Source organism: Osmerus eperlanus, chromosome 24 (genome assembly GCF_963692335.1).
Source record: "Osmerus eperlanus chromosome 24, fOsmEpe2.1, whole genome shotgun sequence".
In the NCBI taxonomy this organism is placed as follows: Eukaryota; Metazoa; Chordata; class Actinopteri; order Osmeriformes; family Osmeridae; genus Osmerus; species Osmerus eperlanus.
The window spans coordinates 683900-710112 of record NC_085041.1 but is presented as its reverse complement, the minus strand read 5'-3'; the positions used below and the strand labels follow the sequence as shown (position 1 = coordinate 710112).

The 26213-nt window shown below is 50.1% G+C and overlaps 2 protein-coding genes across 7 annotated transcripts in view; one reads left to right on the top strand and one right to left on the bottom strand.

Moving 5' to 3' along the window:
* Positions 1 to 1342, top strand: part of im:7152348 (uncharacterized protein LOC559250 homolog) — a 2316-nt gene extending 974 nt beyond the window's left edge. The window contains exons 2-4 of the mRNA XM_062450605.1: positions 1 to 155; positions 314 to 418; positions 817 to 1342. The exon at positions 1 to 155 is cut by the window's left edge and continues 430 nt beyond it. Coding sequence (XP_062306589.1) covers positions 1 to 155; positions 314 to 418; positions 817 to 862 — 306 coding nt within the window. The 3' untranslated portion in view covers positions 863 to 1342. The remainder of the gene's footprint in view (positions 156 to 313; positions 419 to 816) is intronic.
* Positions 1343 to 3205: 1863 nt separating this feature from the next.
* Positions 3206 to 26213, bottom strand: part of rab6ba (RAB6B, member RAS oncogene family a) — a 35172-nt gene continuing 12164 nt past the window's right edge. The window contains exons 2-9 of one of the 6 annotated variants that reach the window (XR_009928389.1): positions 20495 to 20553; positions 14686 to 14739; positions 14011 to 14116; positions 13003 to 13114; positions 11639 to 11732; positions 9120 to 9186; positions 3370 to 5709; positions 3206 to 3295 (exon numbers count right to left, since the gene is read on the bottom strand). Coding sequence is in view for 1 of the 6 variants with exons in the window: in XM_062450730.1 (XP_062306714.1) it covers positions 5645 to 5709; positions 9120 to 9186; positions 11639 to 11732; positions 13003 to 13114; positions 14011 to 14116; positions 14686 to 14739; positions 20495 to 20553 (557 nt within the window). In the remaining 5 variants the exon portion in view is untranslated. Of the gene's footprint in view, positions 5710 to 9119; positions 9187 to 11638; positions 11733 to 13002; positions 13115 to 14010; positions 14117 to 14685; positions 14740 to 20494; positions 20554 to 26213 lie in introns of all 6 variants that reach the window. The other 5 variants (XR_009928391.1, XR_009928388.1, XR_009928392.1 and 2 more) reach the window with 5 other exon arrangements.

Sequence of the window (26213 nt, the reverse complement as noted above, 5' to 3'; positions counted from 1 at the left end):
ACCCTCAGCGAGGCTCTCTGGGTCGACAGCAGAATGTGGGAGCAGATACCAGAGAAGCCAGAGGGAGAGGAGGAGGGAGAAGCGGAGGGGGCGGGGGGCAGAGAAGAGAAGGCGGAGGCCAGTGGACAGACACAGCGCTCCTCACAGGCAGAATGGTGGGTGCTGTTTTGTTGTTGTGTGTAAGTGGTGTGCATGCAGGGATGTTTTTATTGTGAAACTTCAGACAGCCCAGCCTCTCTTCAGCGCGTGCACTGTGTGGACATCGCATGACACCGTAGCACATCATAACACATCTCTTTGCCTCCTCTCACAGCCCCTCCTCGAAGCACTCGAGGACCAAGCTGAAGTTTCCAGGCTTCCTGAGGACCTTCAGTCTGAATAAGCAACCTCAGGAGAGGATCGTTCCCGGGGGCAGCGTGTACGTGCCAATCACTCACATCTTCCTCTATCTCTGTCACATTGTACAGCTCGTTATGTGAGGCTGCAGCTCATATGTTGCAAAACCGAGAGAGATGTTTTATCATGAGAATGTAAACCATACTGTATCTGCTGAGTGACATGGAAAACACCTTGAGAAATCACACAAGTGACTAAGACAGAGTTTAGCTGCAATCTCTCTTTGTTTCTTCACTCACCTACTGTTTATCATCTTCTGTTTACCACCTCACCCTCATCGTCACTGTACAACAGTTAGGTCACAAGACATTCACATTTAGTTTACCTTCATTTATTGATAAATGTACTGCATTGAACTGGGTAGTCACTTGCCAGTTGCTGTGTTTGGTACAATAACATTGTGTTTGCTTGGTTTCACAGGGAGATGAAATCTTGGAGAAGGCTTTCAACGGAAGACACTTTCTAGAAAGGAAACCGACACCAGCGGAGTTCCTCGTTATGCTTACACCCCCGCGCATGTACATGCCCTTCCGGAGGAGAACCCTGGTCTGGTGTTGTCTTCCTGGTGAAACTCAGTCAGCCATGACCCTCCTGGTCTGGTGTTGTCTTCCTGGTGAAACTCAGTCAGCCATGACCCTCCTGGTCTGCTCTGGGGACCAGGAGGACAGGGCCCTCTCTGGGAGTCTGGGCCAGCTGGCTGCCCTGTCAGGAGGCAGTGAAACCAGCCCAGTCACCTTGGTTCTCCAGTAGATATTTCAACCTTAATTCCTTGCAGCTGGTACTCTGGGATTTGGTTCAGCTGTCCCAACAGAGCAGTGCCTCAGAAGACTGGGCCCTCCCACCCAACAGATGGCCTTCTAAGGATGTCTCCCTTCCTCCCTTCCTCCCTCCCCATCCTCCATCCCTCCCCACAACCTCAATCGCTGTATTTAAGCCCACGTTTATTATTGATTTAAAAAAATAATTTGAAAGAATTCAACTTCTCTTTGTGTTGTCGTTTATCCTCCTCAGTCAACGTGTTTGATTGTGACTTCATCACGCATTGCACAGTTCACCTGTCCCTTCACGAAACCATTAGAATCGGCATCCATCTGGCATCGGAAGCTATAGTCTATGTCCTGAAAGTTATAAGAACCTAAAACACCGAACACACACACAAAACAATGAGATTAATTTCTCTATTCAAATGCGGAGCTAATTGTGTCACATGTGAGGAAAGAGCCGAGCATATTTTAATGTGTTTTGTTTTCAGAAGCAGCGAACCCAGAAAAGCTAATCGATTTCTTGCCTCACCAGCCGTCGTTTCCAAATCCCTCACGACACATTTCACATTAAAGCGGCAGAGAAAATACAAGTGAGACAAGTGGGGGATTTCTCAACGCTGTAACACGGTCAAGATTACTTAGGTGGGTTTGAATCAGAACAATAACCAGCCACAAAGGACTCGTTCACCCATGTTAAGTGGATTATGAGCTCTTTTCACTGAGCATCTGTCCAGTGCTACACGTTTGGAGATATTAGACCAGTGAGCAGGATCATCCGTCCATGCAAATGGGATAGCTCCTATTGTGTTAATGACGACTATTCCTACATGTAAACAAACACCCTTCAGGACTAGCGCTGGTCACGACAGGGCAAAGGGGTTTGAATACTTACGTTGATGTGCGAAAAACGACAAATAAATATAAATATTGTGTCAGTGCGCTACATTTACTAAAAAGTTACCAAGTAAATTTTGAGCCATTTAACCTAATGGAGCAAAATAAAATAAAACCACTAACGATGCCGGACGTGCTAATAACAGCTAGCTATGCAATGCGTTAGCAGGCTCAGGCCTGCTGAGTCAGAGGATCGTTTGTCGCCAGGCAGGTTTGAGGCAGGTTTGGATGGTGTGCAGGCCGGGGCAGGCGCAGTATCAGCTGCGTGGGTGGGAGAAACAACAGGCCTTATGTAGACAGGTGTTTAAAACGACTAACTGCCACGGTGTTAGGCAGGTTGGCATCAACACACTGTCTTTGGCCCAGTTTCCCAGACTTGGATTAAGATTAGTCCTAAAGTAAGAGAAGAATTCAATGAAGATCTCCATTGAAAATGTTTTAGTCTAGGACTAAGCTTAATCCATGTCTGGGAAACTGGGCCATAGTGTTTGGTCGATTAATCAATTTTAACATAAAAATCGACAACATCTTTGTATGCATCTCTTTGTTTGGTCGAGGTCTTTAAGCGCTGCTACATGTGCTGTGTGGTGTCTGACCTGAGCATCTGATTCGCCAGTCTCAAGCCATGGTGGAGTGTATGTGTGCGAGTGTGTATGTGTGTGCATGTGAGTTTGTGTGCTCATTGACCTGCCACCAGCTGATCTGTGCTCAGCCAAAGGGGGGTCCTGCATTTATGCAAATGAGCACCCTGGGGCAATATTATGGTTGAATATGCAGAGAACAAGTTGGTAGCATTCCCTCCAAAACAACCTTCACACTCAGAGCTTTCTGTGACAGAGCTGTTCAGGAGGATGTTCTCATACAACCTGATTCACCCCTCCAGGTCTGTGTGTTCGCTTGGCAAGCAAAATGGAAACTCCCGTTTAGCTGTTACTGTACCTTTATTGACCCAGAAACTTGTTAACTTATTCTTATTGTCAGGGCGTGTTGCAACACGTACCATCAGACCCTTTCAGCTACATGATGTGGATGTACATTAGCAGTAATCTATGAACACATATTTAAAATAAGATGAGTACTTTGTACATAAACACATTGTTGCACATTGAACTCAATGTACCCGGAAAAAAAAGGTCAAAACAAGAGTCACATGTTTTGGTAATAAGACATCTTTATTGATCATTTGGACAGACATGCTCGATCTCTACGCTGTGTGAAGGAAGAGCCAGCGCTGAGAGACCCTGGCCTGCTCGTCTGAGCGCTGACAGGACACACACACACGTGGGACACACACGCACCTGGGACACACACACACCTGGCCTGCTCGTCTGAGCGCTGACAGGACACACACACACCTGGGACACACACACACCTGGGACACACACACACCTGGGACACACCTCGAACATTGCGGCCACCTAGGGGCCCTCAGTGCCACTTGCTCTTCTTGGCCTTGATGTGGCTGTGTCACTCAAACATCCTTCTGTTTCAGGGTTTCAGGAATGTTCTTCTACAGAATGATCAGGACAGGACAGGGGAGTGGGCTCTGCTGTGCTCTGATGGGGTTGGGGTGGGGGGGGGGTAACAGAAAAAAATGAAGGGCAGTAGGCCTCTATGGCAAATTCTCTATCACCACATCCTCTATCATCACGTACCATTAAATACCCCATAACATCCTCATTAAATACCCCCCACCCAGCCGCCCCACCTTGAAAACTTCTTGAAGAGTTTCTGAGCTAGAGGAGAAACACATTCCTAGACATCAGATGTACTCCAGACAACCTCCTTTTTTTTTTTTTTTTATGAATGAATTCACCCAATATAAAATACGATTCTTATATAGGGCAGCTACGGCTGTAAGCGTCAATGTGAGTCGGACATCGACCTCAATCATCTCTATTCAGAGAATAACTAGTGTCAGACAGCGATTTACACATGTAAAGACTGGACAGCACAACACGCTCCCAATGTCTCTCCTAGAGATCTCAGCTACATAATGGATCCCCTCTTTACTGTACCGCTACATGACCATCCTTTACAGACCCACGCATGGGTCCAACCCCCGGCCCAGATCAGATGCTCCCAGCCCAGACCAGACAAGCTGCCCCTCTACAAGCTGAGCTCTACTGACCTTCACCACGAGGCACCCCAAATGTTATAAAGATAACGAACAGTTTTTACAGCGTCTGTACAACCGCAGGACTACATTTCCACTAAGTCTAGAAGAAGTTCTTAAAAAGTGCATTAACGGCTGACTTCAAAGACATTTAAAACTCAAAGTCGTGTTTTGATCACGGGTCGACCGTAATGCCGACCCGCTAGGCTCCACCCCGACTCTAAAAACAGGATCAGAGTGACCAGCATGTTAACCTGGCTATAGAATGGCAACGTAGCATTGCATAACGCTAACATCAGTAGTGCTAACTGGAACTGCAAAGTAAAAGAGCAGCACTGTGTGGACAGTCCACCTGGGATTACACGGCTGAATATTTACAAGTGAAGCGCCTAACTACTTAGCTAACCTGAAAGGTCTACGTGTGCATATGAGTGTTTCTATGTAAAGAGAGTTTAAATGTTCACTGCTCATCGACCCCGAGGATGACGGATTCTCGGTTCTTCGAACTCCTCTAAGAAACGATGTCAAAAACAATCGTCAGATCCACAGAATGAAAATGACTAAGTGATAAATGACTAAGGAACAGCGCTTGGGTGGTGTGTGTGTGTGTTGTGTGTGTATGTGTGTGTGTGTGTGGTGGAGAGGGGGGGGTCAACCTATGTATAACTACACAGCCAGTTAGTACACAACACAGACTCAGCAGGGAGTGTGTCTGTGGACCACTTCACACACAAGGGTAAACAAAGAACTAAATCAGATCCGTTAGTGATGTGGGCAACAACCTGGGAGTCCAGAATGAACCAGCTTGGCCCACTGTAGTTCCATTCTCAAGCTGCCTATAGAAAGCTTACATTTACACACACACCCTCGACAGTGGAAGGTAAACTCAAAGAGTACAAGTCCAGTGGCACAAAACTGTCGAAGCAAAACAGAACGTATGACAAGACGTTTTCTCCGTAAGTGCAGTAAGTCACAGGTAAGGTAAACATGGTCAAGCTTGTGTACATTAGACAGACCGGGACAGCTTAACAGAAACCATGTTCATGCATTACATACTCAGCAGTTACTGCTGGATTTGCGTCGCTTTGTCCCACAGCAACTTCAAGCACAAGTTGTAAACTTGTGTGTTGTCTGTGTCACCTCAGAGCAGTTCTTTCGATATACAAAATTACAAAAGAAAAATGTAAACCTAACATTCAAACTTTTTACCCCTCAAAAAAGTATACACACATTTTGGGATTTTTTGGGCACATTCTCTGTTTGTTTTGTTTGCTTTTCCTATTTTTGAGACTTTTGTGGCAATTTCGTTAACAAAGCACACTATTTTACTACTCATATGTAGACTGTGACTCCAAGTAATGACCAATGTTCAGGTGAAGAGGTCAGATTCAAATCTGGGAATTCAACTGGCTAACCAATAGGAAGCAAAACAAAAAGCATGTGGTGAAGACGGTGCCCAATCAGGTGCTGAGTATTAACAAGAACACCCGCCCTCGGTCGTCTGCGGCTCCTGTGGTTTGTCCAGCTTGATGTCAATCACTGGAGACAACGGTTAAGGAAAAAAGCTCAACATTTATAAACAGACATTTCAGATACAAACATATATTCTAAGAAATTTAAAAAAGGGAAAATTGCACATATTATGATCTGTAAAAATGTTATTATCACCGGTCAAGAAAGCAGGATAGGTGAAAACCAACTGTGGAAACATATGTGTTCACATCCCATTCATGGAGGAGGGAGATGAGAGATTTTTGGGGTGTTTCTGAGGGCCATCGTTACCTGCAGTGCACACTAGATGGCATCGTTACCTGCAGTGCACACTAGATGGCATCGTTACCTGCAGTGCACACTAGATGGCACTCTTGTTCACAGCTTCACTGCTGCGCTCCTCTGAAGACAATGAAGAAGGGCGTCAACACAAGAACATTCTCCTGAGTGTTTTATCCACAAGTCTAATATGAGCTCACATAAACCAGGAAGTAGACAAGACACACAGACAAGAGACACATCGACTACAAAAAAGGGAAAATATTACAGGGACATTCTACAAAAGATTACCGGGAAATTCTGGGAGAGACAGTGTCTGGATGTTTTCCTTCTGGTATTCCCTACGGTGATGTCACCCGGCCGAGATACAGAGAGTCGTTTACACACAGAGTCCCCTGAGCCCAGGGAGGAGAGGTTTCCAAGGACATGACACCTGTCAAGGAACGTGCGTGCGTGTGTATGTGTGTGTACGTGAGTGCTGTCTGTTTATGTGTGTGTGTGTGTGTAAATGTGTGTGCACGTGTTGTGCATCACACCAGCCACACTTTCCCTAATGAGGGCTTCTGTCCTGTAGCTTCCACACCAACCCTGTTCTACACCTCAGTTTAATAATGCTGACCTGCTTGATAGGATAAATCAGGTTCATCCTAACGAGGGATGGAGCCACGACTGCAGGAGTGAGGCTCTGCAGGAGTGAGGCTCTGCAGAAGCAGACTTTGCATCTCTGCAGCTGTGTGGAAAACATGAGAATCTATTAGATATGGAGGTTATCTTCAGGGGGCAGTGTGTTCAGATTGTGTTGGGTTAGGTATGACTGTATGAGGGAGAATAGTTTTTTAACCAGGCCAGATAAGTAACCCCAGACTGAAGCCTTTAGCAAGGACGAGCCCTCTCTCCTACAGGCAGCTCGACCCCTCTCCTACAGGTAGCCATCTACTAGACCTCCCCCTCTCCTCCTCCCCCTTCTCCCATCTCCTCCTCCCCCTCTCCTCCTCCTGCAGCTGGTCTCTCTGTAGCTCTGCAGAGGCGGATCGAGGAGCAGGAGGATCTCTGACACCCTCTAATAAATCAGCCTGACCCTCCTCTCCCTCCCCCCAATCAGCCTCACCCTCCTCTCCCGCCATCTCTGTCTTAGGTGGAGTCAGGTGGAGTCAGGTCATCCTCCATTCAGAGGTGAACCTTCTCCAGAAAACCCAGACAGCTCTCTGCATCCCGATGCTCTGAGCATTGCTAAACCCACCTCGTAAAAGTTGCTTCACAGGGAAAAATAAACGAGAGAGAGCTTTTAACCCGCACATTAAAACAAAAAGACGTTTTCATAAATCATCCACTGTTACCATAGCGATGGCACCTTGCCTTCCGGGGGCTGAGGAGGAGGTGAGAGTCTGCAGCTGTCGCCATGGGAAACAAGCTACTACACTAACATCAGGTCAGACGAAGCCTTTCGGCCGGCGCATGTGTGTGTGTGACTGAGTATGCTTGTGTGTGTGAGCATGTGAGTGTGTGTGTGTGACTGACGTGATAAGGCTAAGACTGTCCTCTTCAGAGTGTGTGTGAGGAGCAGCTAGCTAACCCTGCAGCCAGTGGGCTCCTCAGGGTTCTGGCACCTCTGATCAGAGCTGTTTAACACGGCCCTGGAACCAAGATGGCCGCCACTAGAATAAAGCTAGTGTTTAACACAGCCCTGGAGCCAAGATGGCCACCACTAGAATAAAGCTAGTGTTTAACACAGCCCTGGAGCCAAGATGGCCACCACTAGAATAAAGCTAGTATTTAAAACAGCCCTGGAGCCAAGATGGCCGCCACCAGAACAAAGCTAGTGTTTATTACGGCCCTGGAACCAAGATGGCCGTCACCAGAACAAAGCTAGGGTTTAATACGGCCCTGGAACCAAGATGGCCGTCACCAGAACAAAGCTAGGGTTTAACACGGCCCTTGAGCCAAGATGGTCGTCACTAGAATAAAGCTAGTGTTTAACATGGCCCTGGAGCCAAGATGGCCGTCACTAGAATAAAGCTGTTTCCAAGTATAGATTTACACTAAATGATGGTGCGCTGTGTTCACCCTACCTGCTTGTGTGAGGGAATGATTTCTCCCATCCTGAGTATAAAGAGCTCAACAGGCCCTGTGGTTCAGGGAACCAGTGAACGTGTAAGAAACCTCCTCTGGGGAAGGATATGTTCCACACTGGCGTTCACACAATGTGACCATGTGTTTTGCTTGCCTAGCTTGTGTAAAGACCTGCTTTTCAGTTTTTATTCGACCTGTTTTGCAGCAGCCCTTTGTGGGCTTTAAAAAGAGCTAAATCCTCACAGTAGAATCCAGAATGATTCTGAATACGCAGAGTGAATGAGTTCCTAATGAGTTTTTAATAAAGGAGTTCTAAAGAGCGTGGACGTTTGTGGCCTCGAGATGCTGTTTATCATCCTCTGTTGTGTTTTCTGCCTCATCTAGACTGTGACAGACGAGTAGACTACTCTCTACTCAGACTCAGGGAGGATCAGAGAGACAGGGAGGGAGGGAGGGAAGGAAGGAGAGAGAGAGGGAGAAAGAGAGGGAGAGAGAGGGAGATAGAGAGAGAGGGAGAGAGAGAAAGAGAGGTAGAGAAAGAGAGAGAGAGAGAGAGAGAGGTAGAGAAAGAGAGAGAGAGAGAGAGAGAGAGAGGGAGATAGAGAGACACCCAGCCACCCCTAGCCCAGCTTCTGTACAGCATCAGAGCTCGTAACGTCTGCCCCTCCGGAGGACGGAGGACGAACGACTCACTGACGCCGCTTGACTGATGACTGGGAGGAAGGGGGAGGATAGGTGGAGGGGAGGGGGGGAGAGGAGGAGGAAGAGGGGAGGAGGAGGGGAGGAAGAGGATAGGTGGAGGGGAGGGAAAGAGGGGAGGCGGAGGGGAGGAAGAGGATAGGTGGAGGGGAGGGGAGGAAGAGGATAGGTGGAGGGGAGGGGAGGAGGGGACGAGGAGGGGAGGAAGAGGATAGGTGGAGGGGAGGAGGAGGGGAGGAAGAGGATAGGTGGAGGGAAGGGGAGGAGGGGAGGCGGAGGGGAGGAAGAGGATAGGTGGAGGGGAGGGGAGGGGAGGAAGAGGATAGGTGGAGGGGAGGAGGAGGGGAGGAAGAGGATAGGTGGAGGGAAGGGGAGGGGAGGAGTAGAGGTATAGAGGTGTGAAAGGATACTTCCCTCTTTGCTCGTCTCCTGCATGCTCTCCATTCCTGGCAGAGCAGCAGCCACGCGACGAAACAGCTGGAGAGAGAGAGAGAGAGACATCAGTCACCAGTCAGCTGGAGGGAGAGAGAGAGACATCAGTCACCAGTCAGCTGGAGAGAGAGAGAGAGAGAGAGAAAACAGTCACCAGGGAGAGTCTCAGATAACATTTTGAGTAAGTTCCTCCCTCCCTCTCTCCTTCCTTCCATCTTCTCTGTCCAATCAGCTCACCCCCTGCACAGACAGTTCCCAGCATGCATCGGGCAGCTCTTCTGGAGCGGCGTGGTCACCATGGATGGGTTGGCTGTCAGCCCGCTTGACACAGCCCTTCAGTCACACCACTTAGCCCTGCCGTCCTGCTTTACTGCCATCCCATAACACACAGGTCAATTACAGCACGTCTCCACGGTGACACCCACAGATGGATGGGTCTTTATTGGGGGGGGGAGACCCCCCCAGCTCCCCCCTCCCTCTGGGTAGTACACTCACTCACACACACACACACACACACACCAGTCGTACACAATCCATGTGTGGAGTGTGACAGATGAGAAAGGTTACAACTCAGATCGGGCACCAGAACAGATGTCACCAGGGTGGTTTCATGTTGTGGGTGGACATTATCTGTGGGTGTTAGCTGTCCCCAAACACGACATTCATCAACTCTTCCAGAAGTGACCTTCCCTGCTCCTGTAGACAACAGCAGCGGTTCTCAACTGGACTGGAAATAAACAAAGAACTGTGTTTGGCTTCATCGTCCGGGCGACCGTTACTGTCACTCAAACCCCCCAAAACAGAACAGACATTAGAAAGGAGCAGGTTACCGTGGTGACTCGGAGACGCATCATGTCTTTGAAGAAAAATGTCAGATGTCTGACTTGAGGACGGACGTGAGAGGAAAGACCAGACGACTCCCCTCATCACCACTCCCTGGATCTCTTAAAGATGTCTAACAGCCTAGACCTGTCCCTATAGACCTGCCCCCCCCCCTCTCCTCTGTGTCCGGACTATAAACCACAGCAGCAGGTTATGAATAAATGGCACACAGAGCCAGCAGAGCAGAGGAGATGAAAATAGGACAATTTTGTTAAATGCCTCACGGTTGTTGTTCTTGACAGGTGAAGACAAACAGGTCCATAAAGCCTGCTTAAAGAGGCCCGGGGGTGGGGGGTGGGGGGGGGTGGGGGGGGGGGGGACACCTCAGGATCGTCAAAGAGCCTGGTCTCTGCTCGGAGGTAGTAATCAAGCCACACGCCATGCGGGTCTGGAAATGCAGGATAATCTGTCTAACTTCTCCCTGAATCTGAGGGTTGACAGCTGAATGCCAAGTGGCTGGCCTGGTGTGAACTAGACGAGGATGCTCCTCAAGGCCGGCTGAGCCAGGCAGAGCCGGCTGAGCCAGGCAGAGCCGGCTGAGCCAGGCAGAGCCGGCTGAGCCAGGCAGAGCCGGCTGAGCCAGGCAGAGCCGGCTGAGCCAGGCAGAGCCGGCTGAGCCAGGCAGAGCCGGCTGAGCCAGGCAGAGCCGGCTGAGCCAGGCAGAGCCGGCTGAGCCAGGCAGAGCCGGCTGAGCCAGGCAGAGCCGGCTGAGCCAGGCAGAGCCGGCTGAGCCAGGCAGAGCCGGCTGAGCCAGGCAGAGCCGGCTGAGCCAGGCAGAGCCGGCACTGGGCTCTAGAGGAAGGGCCGCAGGCTGGTCGTTCGTTTGATCGTGTCGGTCGGTTCCTCTCCCTGTTCTGCCCCGTTTGTCTCCACAGTCTTGAAACGGAGGAATAATGAGCCTGCTGTTAGCATAAGCACTAGTTGAGAATGCAGCTGCTGTTAGCGTCAGAGCTAGTTGAGAATGCAGCTGCTGTTAACGTCAGAGCTAGTTAAGAGTCTGTGTCTGCCCACAGCTCTCTTCATCAACACAGACACATTATACACTGGGCCTGCACTGCCTCAGTAGCTGACACTACAGACTACTGTTGTTTTAGGAGGGGAAGGAGAGAGAGAGCGGGGGAGGGAGAGAGGGAGAGAGAGAAAGTTAGAGAGAGAGAGAGAGAGAGCAGGGGAGGGATAGAGGGAGAGAAAGAAAGGGCGAGAGAGACAGAGAGGGAGAGAGGGAGAGAGAGAGAGACAGAGACAAAGAGGGAGAGAGGGAGAGGGAGAGAGCGACAGACAGAGACTAGACAGCAGGGACAAACCTTCGTCTGCCCACTCAGTCAGTCAGAACCGTTCAGCTTGTTTCCTGATCAACTCCACATGGGAGGTTCAGATCCCACAGGCTTCCCTGGGTCTGGTGATCTGTGCTCTCTCACACACACACACACACACACACGTATGCATGCACAGGCAGCGCACACACACACACACACACACACACACCAAACAACGCTCTCCAAAAGCAGTCACTAGGTATAGCTCAGTGGTAGAGCATCTGACAGCAGAGGAATAGCTTTGTGTAAAGGTGTCTGCTAACCTGACTCATTACTGTCATAAACGAGATCCACCTCACCTGTTTGACGTTGTATCCGGTCTTGGCGCTGGTCTCAATGAACATGACACTCAGCTCCTTGGCCCTCTGCTCTCCTTCCTCGATGGTGATCTGCCTGCGAAGACAAGAATCATGGATTCCCATCAGCCTCCTGATGGCTAGCATGAGGTAGCTCTGGTTCTGCTGCACCACACCCTTCATCCATACTGTAAGAGTCTCTACAGAGAATTACCATCATCCATCAGCATTAGCACAGTACAGGTAAGACAACCAGATCATTTAGTGCTGCTGTCTGAGTGTCCCAGACAGACCCTATCAGCCGGGAATTAATAGATGGTGAAGTTGATTCATTACGTTGTGGCGCAATAAATTAATTACTGCCCATTTGTAGGACGCTCCTGTGAATCAGTTCAGGTTTCTGGGAGAGGAAGTGAGGGAGGAGGAGAGAGTGCCAGGTGTCTAATGATCCAAAGAGAGAGAGAGAGATGAAGATACAGACAGATAGAGCTACCAAGCCCAGCCCAGCCCAGAAGAGGAGGCTCTTAGAGGGACAGATCCGTAGACGAGTGTGTGTGTGTGGTGTGTGTGTTCCTCCTAGCTCAGGGAGCGTCAGACCAGCAGGGCAGATCTTAGAGCAGACTCTACAGACTCTATGACTTTTCTACATGACTTATTTTCTGTTCCTCTAATATTCCTCCACTCTCCCGTTCATCCTCCCTCAGCTCTTGATCTGCTGCTGACCTCCACACCTCCGCACCCCATGACCTCCGCACCCCATGACCTCCGCACCCCATGACCTCCGCACCCCATGACCTCCGCACCCCATGACCTCCGCACCCCATGACCTCCGCACCCCATGACCTCCGCACCCCATGACCTCCGCACCCCTGCCCTCCCCACCCCTGACCCCTCTTCTCTGATTGTTATTCAGATTTTTTCATTCTTCTAGAATATTTGTTTTGTCTTCTTCTTGATTCATTCAGCCGTGGTCCTCAGATCAGTGACTCCATCTTGGTTCTCTGTGTCCAGGAGTGTTGAGACAGGCAGGCAGACAGGGCGTGGCAGGCAGACAGGGCGTGGCAGGCAGACAGGGCGTGGCAGGCAGACAGGGCGTGGCAGGCTGACAGGGCGTGGCAGGCTGACAGGGCGTGGCAGGCTGACAGGGCGTGGCAGGCTGACAGGGCGTGGCTGACAGGCAGACAGGGCGTGGCAGGCTGACAGGGCGTGGCTGGCAGGCAGACAGGGCGTGGCAGGCTGACAGGGTGTGTCTGTGTGTGTTAGTGTGCGTGTGACCGTGTGTGTGTATCCGTGTGTGTGAGTGTGTGTGTATATCCGTGTGTGTGAGTGTGCGTGTGATCGTGTTTGGGCCAGAACTCAACACATACCTCTTATCTCCCAGGTCTGTTTTATTGCCTACGAGCATGATGATGACATCACTTCCTCTCTCTGTTCTGACATCATCAATCCATTTGGAAGTCTGCTGGAAGGAGTTGACATCTGTAGTGACAGAGCAGTCACGGTCACCATGAATAACTGCTCAAATATAAAATATTCAAACATGAATAATATTTTTATAGCAATTCAAGAATGTGTTGTCTGTGTGTGATTTGACAAACATGACAAGACGTGACGTTTCAGCCTGTTCTGATGAAATGACTTGTGATGAAACCTTGTGGACCTCACCACACCCTCTGAGCATCACTGTTGGTCTGTTTTAAGTTGGCAGACCAGCCCTGGATTATGGTGTGGTGGTAGTGTGTGTGTGTGTTGGGGGGTTTCATCAGCTTCAAGGTGAACACCAGGGCTCTCCAGGGAGGGTGTGTGTGTGTGTGTGTGGGGGGGCTCTCCAGGGAGGGTGTGTGTGTGTGTGTGTGTGTGGGGGGGGGCTCTCCAGGGAGGGTGTGTGTGTGTGTGTGTGGGGGGGCTCTCCAGGGAGGGTGTGTGTGTGTGTGTGTGGGGGGGCTCTCCAGGGAGGGTGTGTGTGTGTGTGTGTGGGGGGGCTCTCCAGGGAGGGTGTGTGTGTGTGTGTGTGGGGGGGCTCTCCAGGGAGGGTGTGTGTGTGTGTGTGTGGGGGGGCTCTCCAGGGAGGGTGTGTGTGTGTGTGTGGGGGGGGGCTCTCCAGGGAGGGTGTGTGTGTGTGTGTGGGGGGGGGCTCTCCAGGGAGGGTGTGTGTGTGTGTGGGGGGGGGGCTCTCCAGGGAGGGTGTGTGTTTGCCTGTAAAATGAGGTTTACTGTTCTCCTCCCTGGGGTTCTGAAAGCAGACCTTTTTCCTCTCTCCCACAAACGTATTAAATTACAGCTGCTGATGGCCACAATGGGATTTGAGACAAATAAAAACGTCACTTTTCATCTAGAGAAGGAAGCTTTGAGCTGTGTGTGTGCTCTCCACTCACTGGTGATGTCGTAGACCACCACGGCCACGGTGGAGTCTCGGATATAGCTGGGGATCAGGCTCCTGAAGCGCTCCTGGCCCGCCGTGTCCCACAGCTGCAGCCGCACCTGCACACAGCAGGAGGCGCCACACTGTGACCAGCCCTCAGCAGGGCCTGGACACACTGTGACCAGCCCTCAGCAGGGCCTGGACACACTGTGACCAGCCCTCAGCAGGGCCTGGACACACTGTGACCAGCCCTCAGCAGGGCCTGGACACACTGTGACCAGCCCTCAGCAGGGCCTGGACACATTGGCTCCCTCACACACACACTCTCACACACTCACATGTAGCCCATGCATATGTAATCACACACACATGAACGCCCAGAGGGAAATAAAACACCCTGAAAAACCTGGCTGTGGGCCTGTCAAGGTTACAACAGGACCCACCAAGGTCGCTACACAGACAGACATCTGTGATTCCGCATTTACATTTCCGACACCATGGAAGCGTCACGCTGTCCTGTAGATACACAACTGCAGCTGAGCCAGGAGATCTACACACGACCAGGAAATAACACCCAGGAACACGAAGCACACAATATGACAGAGGGTGTCTCATTCACACGTGTTCTAGACCTTACGAACAAACCAACAGACAAACGGATGAATTAGTTTCAGATCAAGATGCTCACCGTTCGATCCTCCAGATACATGGTTTTAGACAGGAAGTCGATTCCAATTGTGGCCTGTAATGAGAGAAGCAGAGGTGTGTATCAGCATGGTTACAGGAAGTACAGGAGGAGAGGTGTGTATCAGCATGGTTACAGGAAGTACAGGAGGAGAGGTGTGTATCAGCATGGTTACAGGAAGTACAGGAGGAGAGGTGTGTATCAGCATGGTTACAGGAAGTACAGGAGGAGAGGTGTGTATCAGCATGGTTACAGGAAGTACAGGAGGAGAGGTGTGTATCAGCATGGTTACAGGAAGTACAGGAGGAGAGGTGTGTATCAGCATGGTTACAGGAAGTACAGGAGGAGAGGTGTGTATCAGCATGATTAAAGGAAGTACAGGAGGAGAGGTGTGTATCACCATGGTTATATAAACCTCAGACTTCAGGAGTGTCGTTGTGACACAGCAGGGAGGGGTAGAAAACGGTGATCTAGGAAGCTTCCGATAGACACCATCAGTCTGTCTAATGGATCTAAGAGTCTATTTCATTTAACCAGACTCAGCAGGTAAGAGGAGGTTGTTACCAGTGAGAATCATCATGTGCTACCTGAGATCACACAATAACATCAGGGCTCCTGTAAGTACTTCAGTCAAGCTCCTCTTGAAAATGGAAAAACACTGGAACCAATTATTATGATCTGCGCTTGGTTCTACAGCGATGCAAGTCTTTTCTAATCTCCGTGATCAGAAAGTTGTTTATGTATCTAAGGTAGGGATTCAATCAGTGTTCCACACTACTGGCCTGTGTGTCCTAATTAGCAGTGTGACCATCATTTAGTGACAGACGTGATATTGATCTCCCACAGTGTGTCAGGGCTCAGTGTGTGTGTGTGTGTGTGTGTGTGTATGTTCATGTGTGTGCTCTGTGTGTGTGTGTGGCCCAGCAGGGAGCTCCACTCTGAAAGAGCCAGCGGCTTGATCACGCACTTGTTTATATATATATATATATAAATACAATATCCGAGATCTACTGGAGACATTCATCTGTAATTTCATAGCTCCAGAAGGCTTCCTGTGTCCTCTGGGTTAAATATAGAAGACGGGAGGGATGGAGAGAGAGAGGAGAGGGAGAGGGGAGAGAGGGAGAGAGAGAAAGAGGAGAGAGAAAGATGGAGAGGTGTGCATGAACAAATCAAATTCAGAGGAGTTATTCATGAGCTGTTTAATTATTAAGCGTCTCACATCATGGTTAAAGAAGCCAGGCAGTGGCTGCAGGGAGACAGGCTCCCTAAGAGGAGAGACAGGCTCCCTCCCAGGAGAGACAGGCTCCCTAAGAGGAGAGACAGGCTCCCTAAGAGGAGAGACAGGCTCCCTCCCAGGAGAGACAGGCTCCCTCCCAGGAGAGACAGGCTCCCTAAGAGGAGAGACAGGCTCCCTCCCAGGAGAGACAGGCTCCCTAAGAGGAGAGACAGGCTCCCTAAGAGGAGAGACAGGCTCCCTCCCAGGAGAGACAGGCTCCCTAAGAGGAGAGACAGGCTCCCTAAGAGGAGAGACAGGCTCCCTCCCAGGAGAGACAGGCTCCCTCCCAGGAGAGACAGGCTCCCTCCCAGGAGAGACAGGCTCTCTCCCAGGAGAGACAGGCTCCCTCCCAGGAGAGACAGGCTCCCTAAGAGGAGAGACAGGCTCCCTCCCAGGAGAGACAGGCTCCCTCCCAGGAGAGACAGGCTCCCTCCCAGGAGAGACAGGCTCCCTCCCAGGAGAGACAGGCTCCCTAAGAGGAGAGACAGGCTCCCTAAGAGGAGAGACAGGCTCCCTCCCAGGAGAGACAGGCTCCCTAAGAGGAGAGACAGGCTCCCTAAGAGGAGAGACAGGCTCCCTCCCAGGAGAGACGCTCCCTCCCAGGAGAGACGCTCCCTGAGTCAGGACCAGCGTCACCCCTCCTCCTGCACAGGTCTGGCTGTGGCCTCTGATAAAGACCATCTCACCTCTTCAGGGCTGCCAGGGGTGAACTTCAGACAGGCAGAAGAGCCCTGGGATCATCCTGAATCTGTATGTGTTCAACAAAGTATCGAACTGAACATAGTCCTCTACGGAAATGTTTTACAAGCTAAGTTTCAGGAGAACAGAATTTTTCTACAGTCCCCCGATTCTTAAATATTCTTTTTTTTTTTAAGCATATTTTTGCCTTTTTCTGGACATGCAGGAATGGCCCAGGCTGGAATCAAACCCGGTTGCTGTGGGGACTCTGTATGGTACACACTGCAGCTGGGTGGAACACCAACCAGCTGGGGCTGTAAACAAACAACAACTATTCAATCAGACGCATTGATTCAATTCTAAAGGCCCGACAGCTGGAGAGAGAGAGAGAGAGAGACAGAGACAGAGAGAGAGAGACAGAGCGAGAGAGAGAGAGAAAGAGAGAGAGAGAGAGAGGTCGTCAGGACAGGTGATTGATGTGACCACATGTTGATACATTAACGTTTAGTTAAACGTCTGGTCAATGCCAGATTGACTTGGTAACGATCGTTTGAGGATCAAGTTGTGAAAAACATGAGAACCTGGGAGCATAGTTTATATCCGTAACCCCCAGACACCAACGAGGCTGGTAGTCAAGATATACACTCGCAGTCTCAATCAATAGACCAATCAGGGAGCAGGATCAATGGACCAATCAGGGAGCAGGGCCCTGACCACTCACCAGCATGTTAACCAATGGGAATTTCTTTGGTCAGCATCTACAGGACAGTAACATGCTTTCTTGAGAGACCAGACACCTCCCCCTTCCCTTCCCTCCCCTCTCCTCCATCCCTGTCTCAGCTCAGTGGCCAGGCCTGACTGACAGCTCAGTGTGGCGGATTCCCTCAGTCTCCAGAGCCCTCAGCCTTCAGGCTTCCCTGCCTGACAGAAAGAACACCCTGTCTGCAGGGTTGTAAATTAACACCCGCCAACCCGCCAAATGCGGGTTAAAATTCATTTTGGCGGCTGTTAATAAAAACTCACTAGCCAGTTTGGCCGGTGACACATGAGGCATTACATGAATGATACATAAAGCTCTGTTCTCGGCATGGTTCTCGGTCATTTATCCCCCTGGCAGTACTTCCTAAGTTTCCCATGAACACTGTGGCGTAATGCTACGTGATAACGTTTTATACGCCCATTGGCTGCACGCAGTTGAAGTGAAACCGGCGTGAGAAACCGTGGAAACGAACGGAGCGTCCACCAGAAAACACAAGGAAGAAGTCAAACGAAGCATAGCAGATCATAGGAGGTAATAAGAGCTAGCTAGAGTAGAAAAGTAAAGTAAAAAGTTAACTTAATGCAGCGGTGGTTAGGACAAACTTCTGGGGGCGAGAAGAGGAACGAGGCAGGGGATGAGGATATTGATAGCACTAAAAAAGAAAAGAAAATGTAATGCCAAATGGCTGACGGGTCGGGAATGGCTTGTGTTTGACAATGAAAATGTTGTCATGTTTTGTAAGGATTGCCGCATGTAGTCTACGCATAAGAAACATTATGTTGCTTACTGACACAGTCTTCTGTAATGTAAATACACTGTTCTTAATAAAGAGTATATTAGGTCAGTTTAATTAATGCCTGCTTAGGACAAAACGTTACTGTAAATGCATGGGCAGGAGTCAATCTCATGAAGCGAATGGACGTTTTAGCCATTTACAATATATCGTTTCCTTAGTCACGTGTTGGTGATTTCACATACCCTTGCATCATACTTCTGTGCTTCATTTTACTTCATTTTCTGTGTTTTTCATGCCAACAATGTTAATAAAATGATAAAATGCATTCAGTGAAACTCATAATTGTTCTTATTTTCACCGGAAAGAATTTGGCTAGTGGAAATTCTGATTGGCTGGTAACTTTCTAAAGTTACTGGTAACTTTCTAAAGTTACCAGCCACATTGGCTGGTGATCAAAAAAGTTAATTTAGAACCCTGCCTGTCTGCCTGTCTGCCTGTCTGCCTGCCTCTCTGCCTGCCTCTCTGCCTCTCTGCATTAGGGTTCCTGCAATCAGAATCAGAATTCGGTTTATTCGCCATGTATGTTATACAAACACGGAATTTACTGTGGCAGGGAGGTGCAAACACTAAACATATACGAATCTTAAATTAAGTAAAGTTACAGAAGTTTAACTATTCCTAAGAACAATGAAATCTACCAGCCATGCAAAAACAATATAATTTAGATCAGGTTGTGGATACAGAACCTTAATTACTGCTTAAAGGTCCTGAGGGGTTTTGGAAAAGGCCTCCTTCAGTTACTGAGCTAGCTGTCACACAGCCAGCCAGGGCTGACATTCAGCTGGGCCACCGGAGATGGTGCACACACACACACACACACACACACACACACACACACACACACACACCAAGGCACATACAGAGCTGCTTTGAGCGTCTTTGATCCATGGCTACAAAGCCTAGACTGCGGCAGCAGTTCCAGCATCACTGAGAGCAGAGGGCAGGCTGGGAGGAGAGTTCCTGCACAGGCTGACTGAGGGGACGTGAACACAAAACACACATCTCACATTCCTCACAGGAGTTATCACAGTAAAGCCCTGTGGGACAGTGGGATTAAAGGGGGTGTCTCCCATAGTTACAGGATATAGAGGCTCTTGTACAGAGGGATTTTCATGGGTGGTGGGGAGTGTATGTGACTGCGTGTGTGAGTAGAGTGTTCAAAGAGAGCGAGAGCCTGTGTTTCTAAAAGCGTCCTAACCACAATGCAGATTCTGCGCCGGGTTCACCAGAAAGAGAACCACAGAGTTGAACAGTGGTGCGAATCCGTCCTCATTCATCTCAGCTGAACGCGGGGAGGGACGAGGATATTCACCTCATTGTGAAAGCACAGCGACACTGAGCTACGAGAAAGCGTTTAATCCGCTCACAATACGCCATCCAAATCTCATGACAGCGTGCAGCAGTCTTCAGACTCTGAGGCTCAGAGACCCTCCTTCCTCAAGGAGAGCAGAAGAAGAAAGAGAACCAGCTGCTTCTCTCCAGACAGTCGCCAGGGAGATGGGGTTCTCCTGACAGGAGGACCAGGAGCAAGCAAACACACAAACATTCCACATCTCCAAATACTTCCTCCAAATACTTCCTCCAAATACTTCCTGCAAATACTTCCCCCAGTCAGGAGGTCTGAAGAGGTAGTTCTCGACAGAAAGGCTGGCCGGCTTGTGGCAGAGAGGATGTCTAGACTGAGAAAGAATCCCTTACTCCTTTACTCAGATTAGATAATTTGTAAAGCAGAGGGATGATTTGGACTGAAGCTCTCTGAGTGTGTGGGTGAGGAGGAGTTAGTGTAATCCCTGTAATGTAATTTAGTAGTACAGGGTATTGTTATACTGATGAAATTAAATATGAACCAACATTTACTGTAGGTCCCCTAAGACTTACAATGTACAAACTGTATAAACAAGCCATTAAGAAGTCTCAGGAAGTCTGATATATACACACACAGTGGCAAGCAGACTGCTATGCAAGCAGACTGCTATACAGACTTCATATTCTCCCCTCACCCAGATGTGTGTCAGAAACTCACATCTTCATTTGAGTCAAGGACAAACCAAAAGCTGTTTGTTTCACACTGGAGTGTGTGTACGTCTGTGTGTGTGTGAATGTGTCTGTGTGTGTGAATGTGTCTTTGTGTGTGTGTGTACGTCTGTGTGTGTGTGAATGTGTCCGTGTGTGTGTGTCTGTGTGTGTGTTTTGGGGAGGGGGAGGGTCGGAGTCTGCAGTGCTGTTAGATTTGTGATAGTTGATATATGTGTGACAGACACAAAACATAGATCGTCAAAAAGACAGAAAAGCCACCCACCTGATACGTGTTGTCGAAGCTGTCATACATGAACCGTGTGATCAGAGAGGTCTTCCCAACTGCAAGAGAACACAAACAGCAGACAGGTTGAATACTGAGATAGAGAGATAGAGAGAGATAGAGAGAGAGAGAGAGATAGAGAGATAGAGAGATAGAGAGATAGAGAGATAGAGAGATAGAGAGAGAGAGAGAGAGAGAGAGAGAGAGAGAGAGAGAGAGAGAGAGAGAGAGAGAGAGGGGGTAGAGCAGGTGTGTTAGACAGGCAGGAGAGACAGATGGGTGAATCTGCTGAGAGAGATCGAGAGAGAAAGGGTGAGGTACAGTAGGTATTTGGAGGGGGGGTGTATGTGTGCGTGTATGTGTGAATGTGTCCTTGTGTGTCTGTGGTGTTGCCGCATCTTGTCAGAGCCTGCCAGCGAGGGAGCTCATTAGCAGGCGCCAGGATGACCCTGGGGTCGGCAGCGACACAGGTGTCATCACACTAATATGGTTGCAGGCTTTGGGCCGTTTCCGGGCCCATCCAAACACCACACAATCACAGAACGCCTGCAGAGCCCAGGTGTCCACACGCTAGCTCACGTCACGGGAAACCCTGACTCACCTTAAGTACCATGTTCATCTGTCACATACTGCACACACACACTCACCTACACACACACACACTCACCTACACACACACACACTCACCTACACACACACACACTCACCTACACACACACACACTCACCTACACACACACACACTCACCTACACACACACACACTCACCTACACACACACACACTCACCTACACACACAGACACACACCTACACACACACACACTCACCTACACACACACACACTCACCTACACACACAGACACACACCTACACAGTGGAGCTTGAGGCACAACTCAGACAAGTATAAGAAGTAAATTATTAAATAATAAATAGGGCTTTTCTCTGCTCTCCTTCTCAATTCATTTAAATGCTAATTTACCCAAAGACACAAGTGCATCAGATTTCATAGCAAAAGAGGTTTAAATTAATCGTTCTCATGAAGCCAGGCATAAAGGTTTGTGTTCTCTAGCCTGGTCCCCCTCCTCATCATCAGGTGGTTTGTGTTCTCTAGCCTGGTCCCCCTCCTCATCATCAGGTGGTTTGTGTTCTCTAGCCTGGTCCCCCTCCTCATCATCAGGTGGTTTGTGTTCTCTAGCCTGGTCCCCCTCCTCATCATCAGGTGGTTTGTGTTCTCTAGCCTGGTCCCCCTCCTCATCATCAGGTGGTTTGTGTTCTCTAGCCTGGTCCCCCTCCTCATCATCAGGAGGTTTGTGTTCTCTAGCCTGGTCCCCCTCCTCATCATCAGGTGGTTTGTGTTCTCTAGCCTGGTCCCCCTCCTCATCATCAGGTGGTTTGTGTTCTCTAGCCTGGTCCCCCTCCTCATCATCAGGAGGTTTGTGTTCTCTAGCCTGGTCCCCCTCCTCATCATCAGGAGGTTTGTGTTCTCTAGCCTGGTCCCCCTCCTCATCATCAGGAGGTTTGTGTTCTCTAGCCTGGTCCCCCTCCTCATCATCAGGAGGTTTGTGTTCTCTAGCCTGGTCCCCCTCCTCATCATCAGGAGGTTTGTGTTCTCTAGCCTGGTCCCCCTCCTCATCATCAGGAGGTTTGTGTTCTCTAGCCTGGTCCCCCTCCTCATCATCAGGTGGTTTGTGTTCTCTAGCCTGGTCCCCCTCCTCATCATCAGGTGGTTTGTGTTCTCTAGCCTGGTCCCCCTCCTCATCATCAGGAGGTTTGTGTTCTCTAGCCTGGTCCCCCTCCTCATCATCAGGAGGTTTGTGTTCTCTAGCCTGGTCCCCCTCCTCATCATCAGGAGGTTTGTGTTCTCTAGCCTGGTCCCCCTCCTCATCATCAGGAGGTTTGTGTTCTCTAGCCTGGTCCCCCTCCTCATCATCAGGTGGTTTGTGTTCTCTAGCCTGGTCCCCCTCCTCATCATCAGGTGGTTTGTGTTCTCTAGCCTGGTCCCCCTCCTCATCATCAGGAGGTTTGTGTTCTCTAGCCTGGTCCCCCTCCTCATCATCAGGAGGTTTGTGTTCTCTAGCCTGGTCCCCCTCCTCATCATCAGGAGGTTTGTGTTCTCTAGCCTGGTCCCCCTCCTCATCATCAGGTGGTTTGTGTTCTCTAGCCTGGTCCCCCTCCTCATCATCAGGAGGTTTGTGTTCTCTAGCCTGGTCCCCCTCCTCATCATCAGGTGGTTTGTGTTCTCTAGCCTGGTCCCCCTCCTCATCATCAGGTGGTTTGTGTTCTCTAGCCTGGTCCCCCTCCTCATCATCAGGAGGTTTGTGTTCTCTAGCCTGGTCCCCCTCCTCATCATCAGGTGGTTTGTGTTCTCTAGCCTGGTCCCCCTCCTCATCATCAGGAGGTTTGTGTTCTCTAGCCTGGTCCCCCTCCTCATCATCAGGAGGTTTGTGTTCTCTAGCCTGGTCCCCCTCCTCATCATCAGGAGGTTTGTGTTCTCTAGCCTGGTCCCCCTCCTCATCATCAGGTGGTGCTGACTGTGAGCTGTCAGGTCCATGACTGTGAGCTGTGCTGCTAAGTGTTGCTCGTCCCTGTGCCAGAGAGAGAGAGAGGAGTGAGATCCCACCATGCACCCCGGTCAGGCAGCAGTGATGACAGTACTCTCGACCTTCCAGACGTCTCTGTGGATACCGCCGTTGCCCAGGAGAGCAGTTTGAGCCAGGTCGCTGATCGATGGTTTCAACATCGACCAGCTAATTTTAGACCCTTTAAATATTTCAAACATCGTTTACGGGGCGGGTGCATGACGTTCCTCGTTAATCCCCATCTGGGGGGGGAGGGGAGAGAGAGAGAGGCAGAGGGGGATAAGTGAGTCTGGACACTGACCTCCTCTATAGCAGGCCTCGAAAGGGAGGTCAGGGGGTCATGAGGGGAGGTCAGGGGTCATGAGGGGAGGTCAGGGGGTCATGAGGGAAGGTCAGGGGGTCATGAGAGAAGGTCAGGGGGTCATGAGGGGAGGTCAGGGGGTCATGAGGGAAGGTCAGGGGGTCATGAGGGGAGGTCAGGGGGTCATGAGGGGAGGTCAGGGGGTCATGAGGGAAGGTCAGGGGGTCATGAGGGGAGGTCAGGGGGTCATGAGGGAAGGTCAAGGGGTCATGAGGGAAGGTCAGGGGGTCATGAGGGGAGGTCAGTGGGACATGAGGGAAGGTCAAGGGGTCATGAGGGGAGGTCAGTGGGACATGAGAGAAGGTCAGGGGGTCATGAGGGGAGGTCAGGGGGTCATGAGGGAAGGTCAAGGGGTCATGAGGGAAGGTCAGGGGGTCATGAGGGGAGGTCAGTGGGACATGAGGGAAGGTCAAGGGGTCATGAGGGGAGGTCAGGGGGTCATGAGGGAAGGTCAGGGGGTCATGAGGGGAGGTCAGGGGGTCATGAGGGAAGGTCAAGGGGTCATGAGGGGAGGTCAGGGGGTCATGAGGGGAGGTCAGTGGGACATGAGGGAAGGTCAAGGGGTCATGAGGGAAGGTCAGGGGGTCATGAGGGAAGGTCAGGGGGTCATGAGGGAAGGTCAGGGGGTCATGAGGGAAGGTCAGGGGGTCATGAGGGGAGACTAGACCTGGTCAGACAGACAGGCCTGGTCCACAGACAGACAGGAAGCCACCAGGAAAGTTAGTTGTGTATAGGAAAGAACCCTTATCAAGCTAAATAATTATGTGCATTTGGGCCTTCAATATGCTCCTATCTGCAAGCCAGTGTTTCATGTAGAGCACGAATAAGTCATTATGCAAATAGTTTTATGTAAAATTGTTTGAATATCTCCGTCTGGGAGCTGCCCTAGTTTATCTCCAAGTTATTCAGACAGTGAGCTGCTGTCCGTTTATTCTGGGATGGTGAGAAAAGCCGCAGGACCGTTCAGAGGGGAAGAAACGGAACAGGAAGTAGGAAGAAACGGAACAGGAAGTAGATACTCCAGGGGAAGAAGTGTGGGACTCTCACGGCGGGAGTCGGCACGACGGCAGTCGCCAATGACAACAAGGACAGATGAAAAGCTAAATGGAAACCGCGGAGACAGTATCGGATGAAAGTAACCATGGCAACCGCAGTTCATATACTGTCTGTCTCTCCCAGAAGTCTGTTGCTACTGTAGCGGTATTGTCCTGTGATCTGTCTGGTTTCATACCTCCATTGTGAAGAGTCTCTGGCAAGGAAGAGGCGAGGAAGGGGTGGGGGAGAGAGAGAAGATAAGGGGGGAAGGAGAGGAAGGATGGGGTGGAGTAAGAGGAGGAAGAAGAGAGGACAGGAGGAGAGAGAGGAGGAGAGAGAAGGAGAGGGTCTGGAGCACTATTAGAGGAGCATTAGACCTGAGAGGCTCTTCAGAGGAGTGGTTAAGAGAGAGAAAGAGAAATGGGGGAGATGGAGAGAGAGAGGCCATCCAGTCTGAGAGGACTTTAGAAAGGAGAGGCGTTCGTTACTCTGCTGGCTGGCTGAGTCATGCCACCCATCCATCCATCCTCCACCCACCCATCCATCCTCCATCCATCCATCCTCCACCCATCCATCCACAGAGAGGTGTGTTCCTCCTAACACTTAACATCCTTCTGCCTTTTCTCTCTTCAAACCTCAGAGGGGAGAGGGGAGAAGGGAGAGGGGAGAGGGGCGAGGGGAGAAGGGAGAGGGGAGAGGGGCGAGGGGAGAAGGGAGAGGGGCGAGGGGAGAAGGGAGAGGGGAGAAGGGAAAACAGAGAAGCCTAAAACAGGGTAGATTAAAACAGAGCAGAGCACAATAGAGTCCTCATCATAGAGAAACTTTTGGGGGAAATGAAAAAACAACAAAATATTTAAAAAAACTTTAGAACCTCCTGCAAAGCTGAGTGGAGTTGCAGACAGACTAAAACAATCAGATTCTGATATGCAAATTAGCCTGAGCACAAATCTGCATATATGCTAATATATCCTCCCCCCTCCTGATATCTTAAAGAGAGTGTGTCTGTGTTGTGTGTCACAGCCTGTTTGTTGTGATTTGTTGTTCTTCAGACCAGGGCTTAATCAAGCCCACATATTAACCTGCCACTTGATACCAGCTAACAGGATCTGTTCATTGTTGCTTAATTCACTTTTAATGACTGCATTAAAATGATGTGGCCGGACTAATCTGTTGCACGGTGAAAGGTGTTGGTGTGTCTATTGATGGATCTGTGATGTGAGGAAAATGCCTTGTGATTGTGCTGCAAACCAATTTCCCCATAGGGACAAATCAAGGACCTCTGTCTCTCTGATGATACTGGTTCTAGTTCTGCGACTCCTGTTCTTCTGATGTTTGCAGCTTGGTTGCCGAGGCACCAGAGCTGTGTGATGGCAGCCATGTTGTAGAAGGTCAGGGTAGTCACACTGCAGGGATAACAACCAGTATACGTAACCGTGGTGATGACCTTTGGCGCGCTCAGGTTGCAAAGAACGAATCAATTATATTTCTGAGGGATGACACACCCTCACCTCCACCTTAACACACACACACCTCCACCTGAACACACCTCCACCTAAACACACACACCTCCACCTAAACACACACACACCTCCACCTGAACACACTCTGATATCCACCTCTACAGTAGACTACACACACTCCAGTAGAGCATGGTGGAGAGACAGAGAGAGAGAGAGAGAGAGAGAGGTGACTGGGTTCTTCTGCACACCCAGGAGAGCAGCACGTCTGAGAGCCACACATGAAA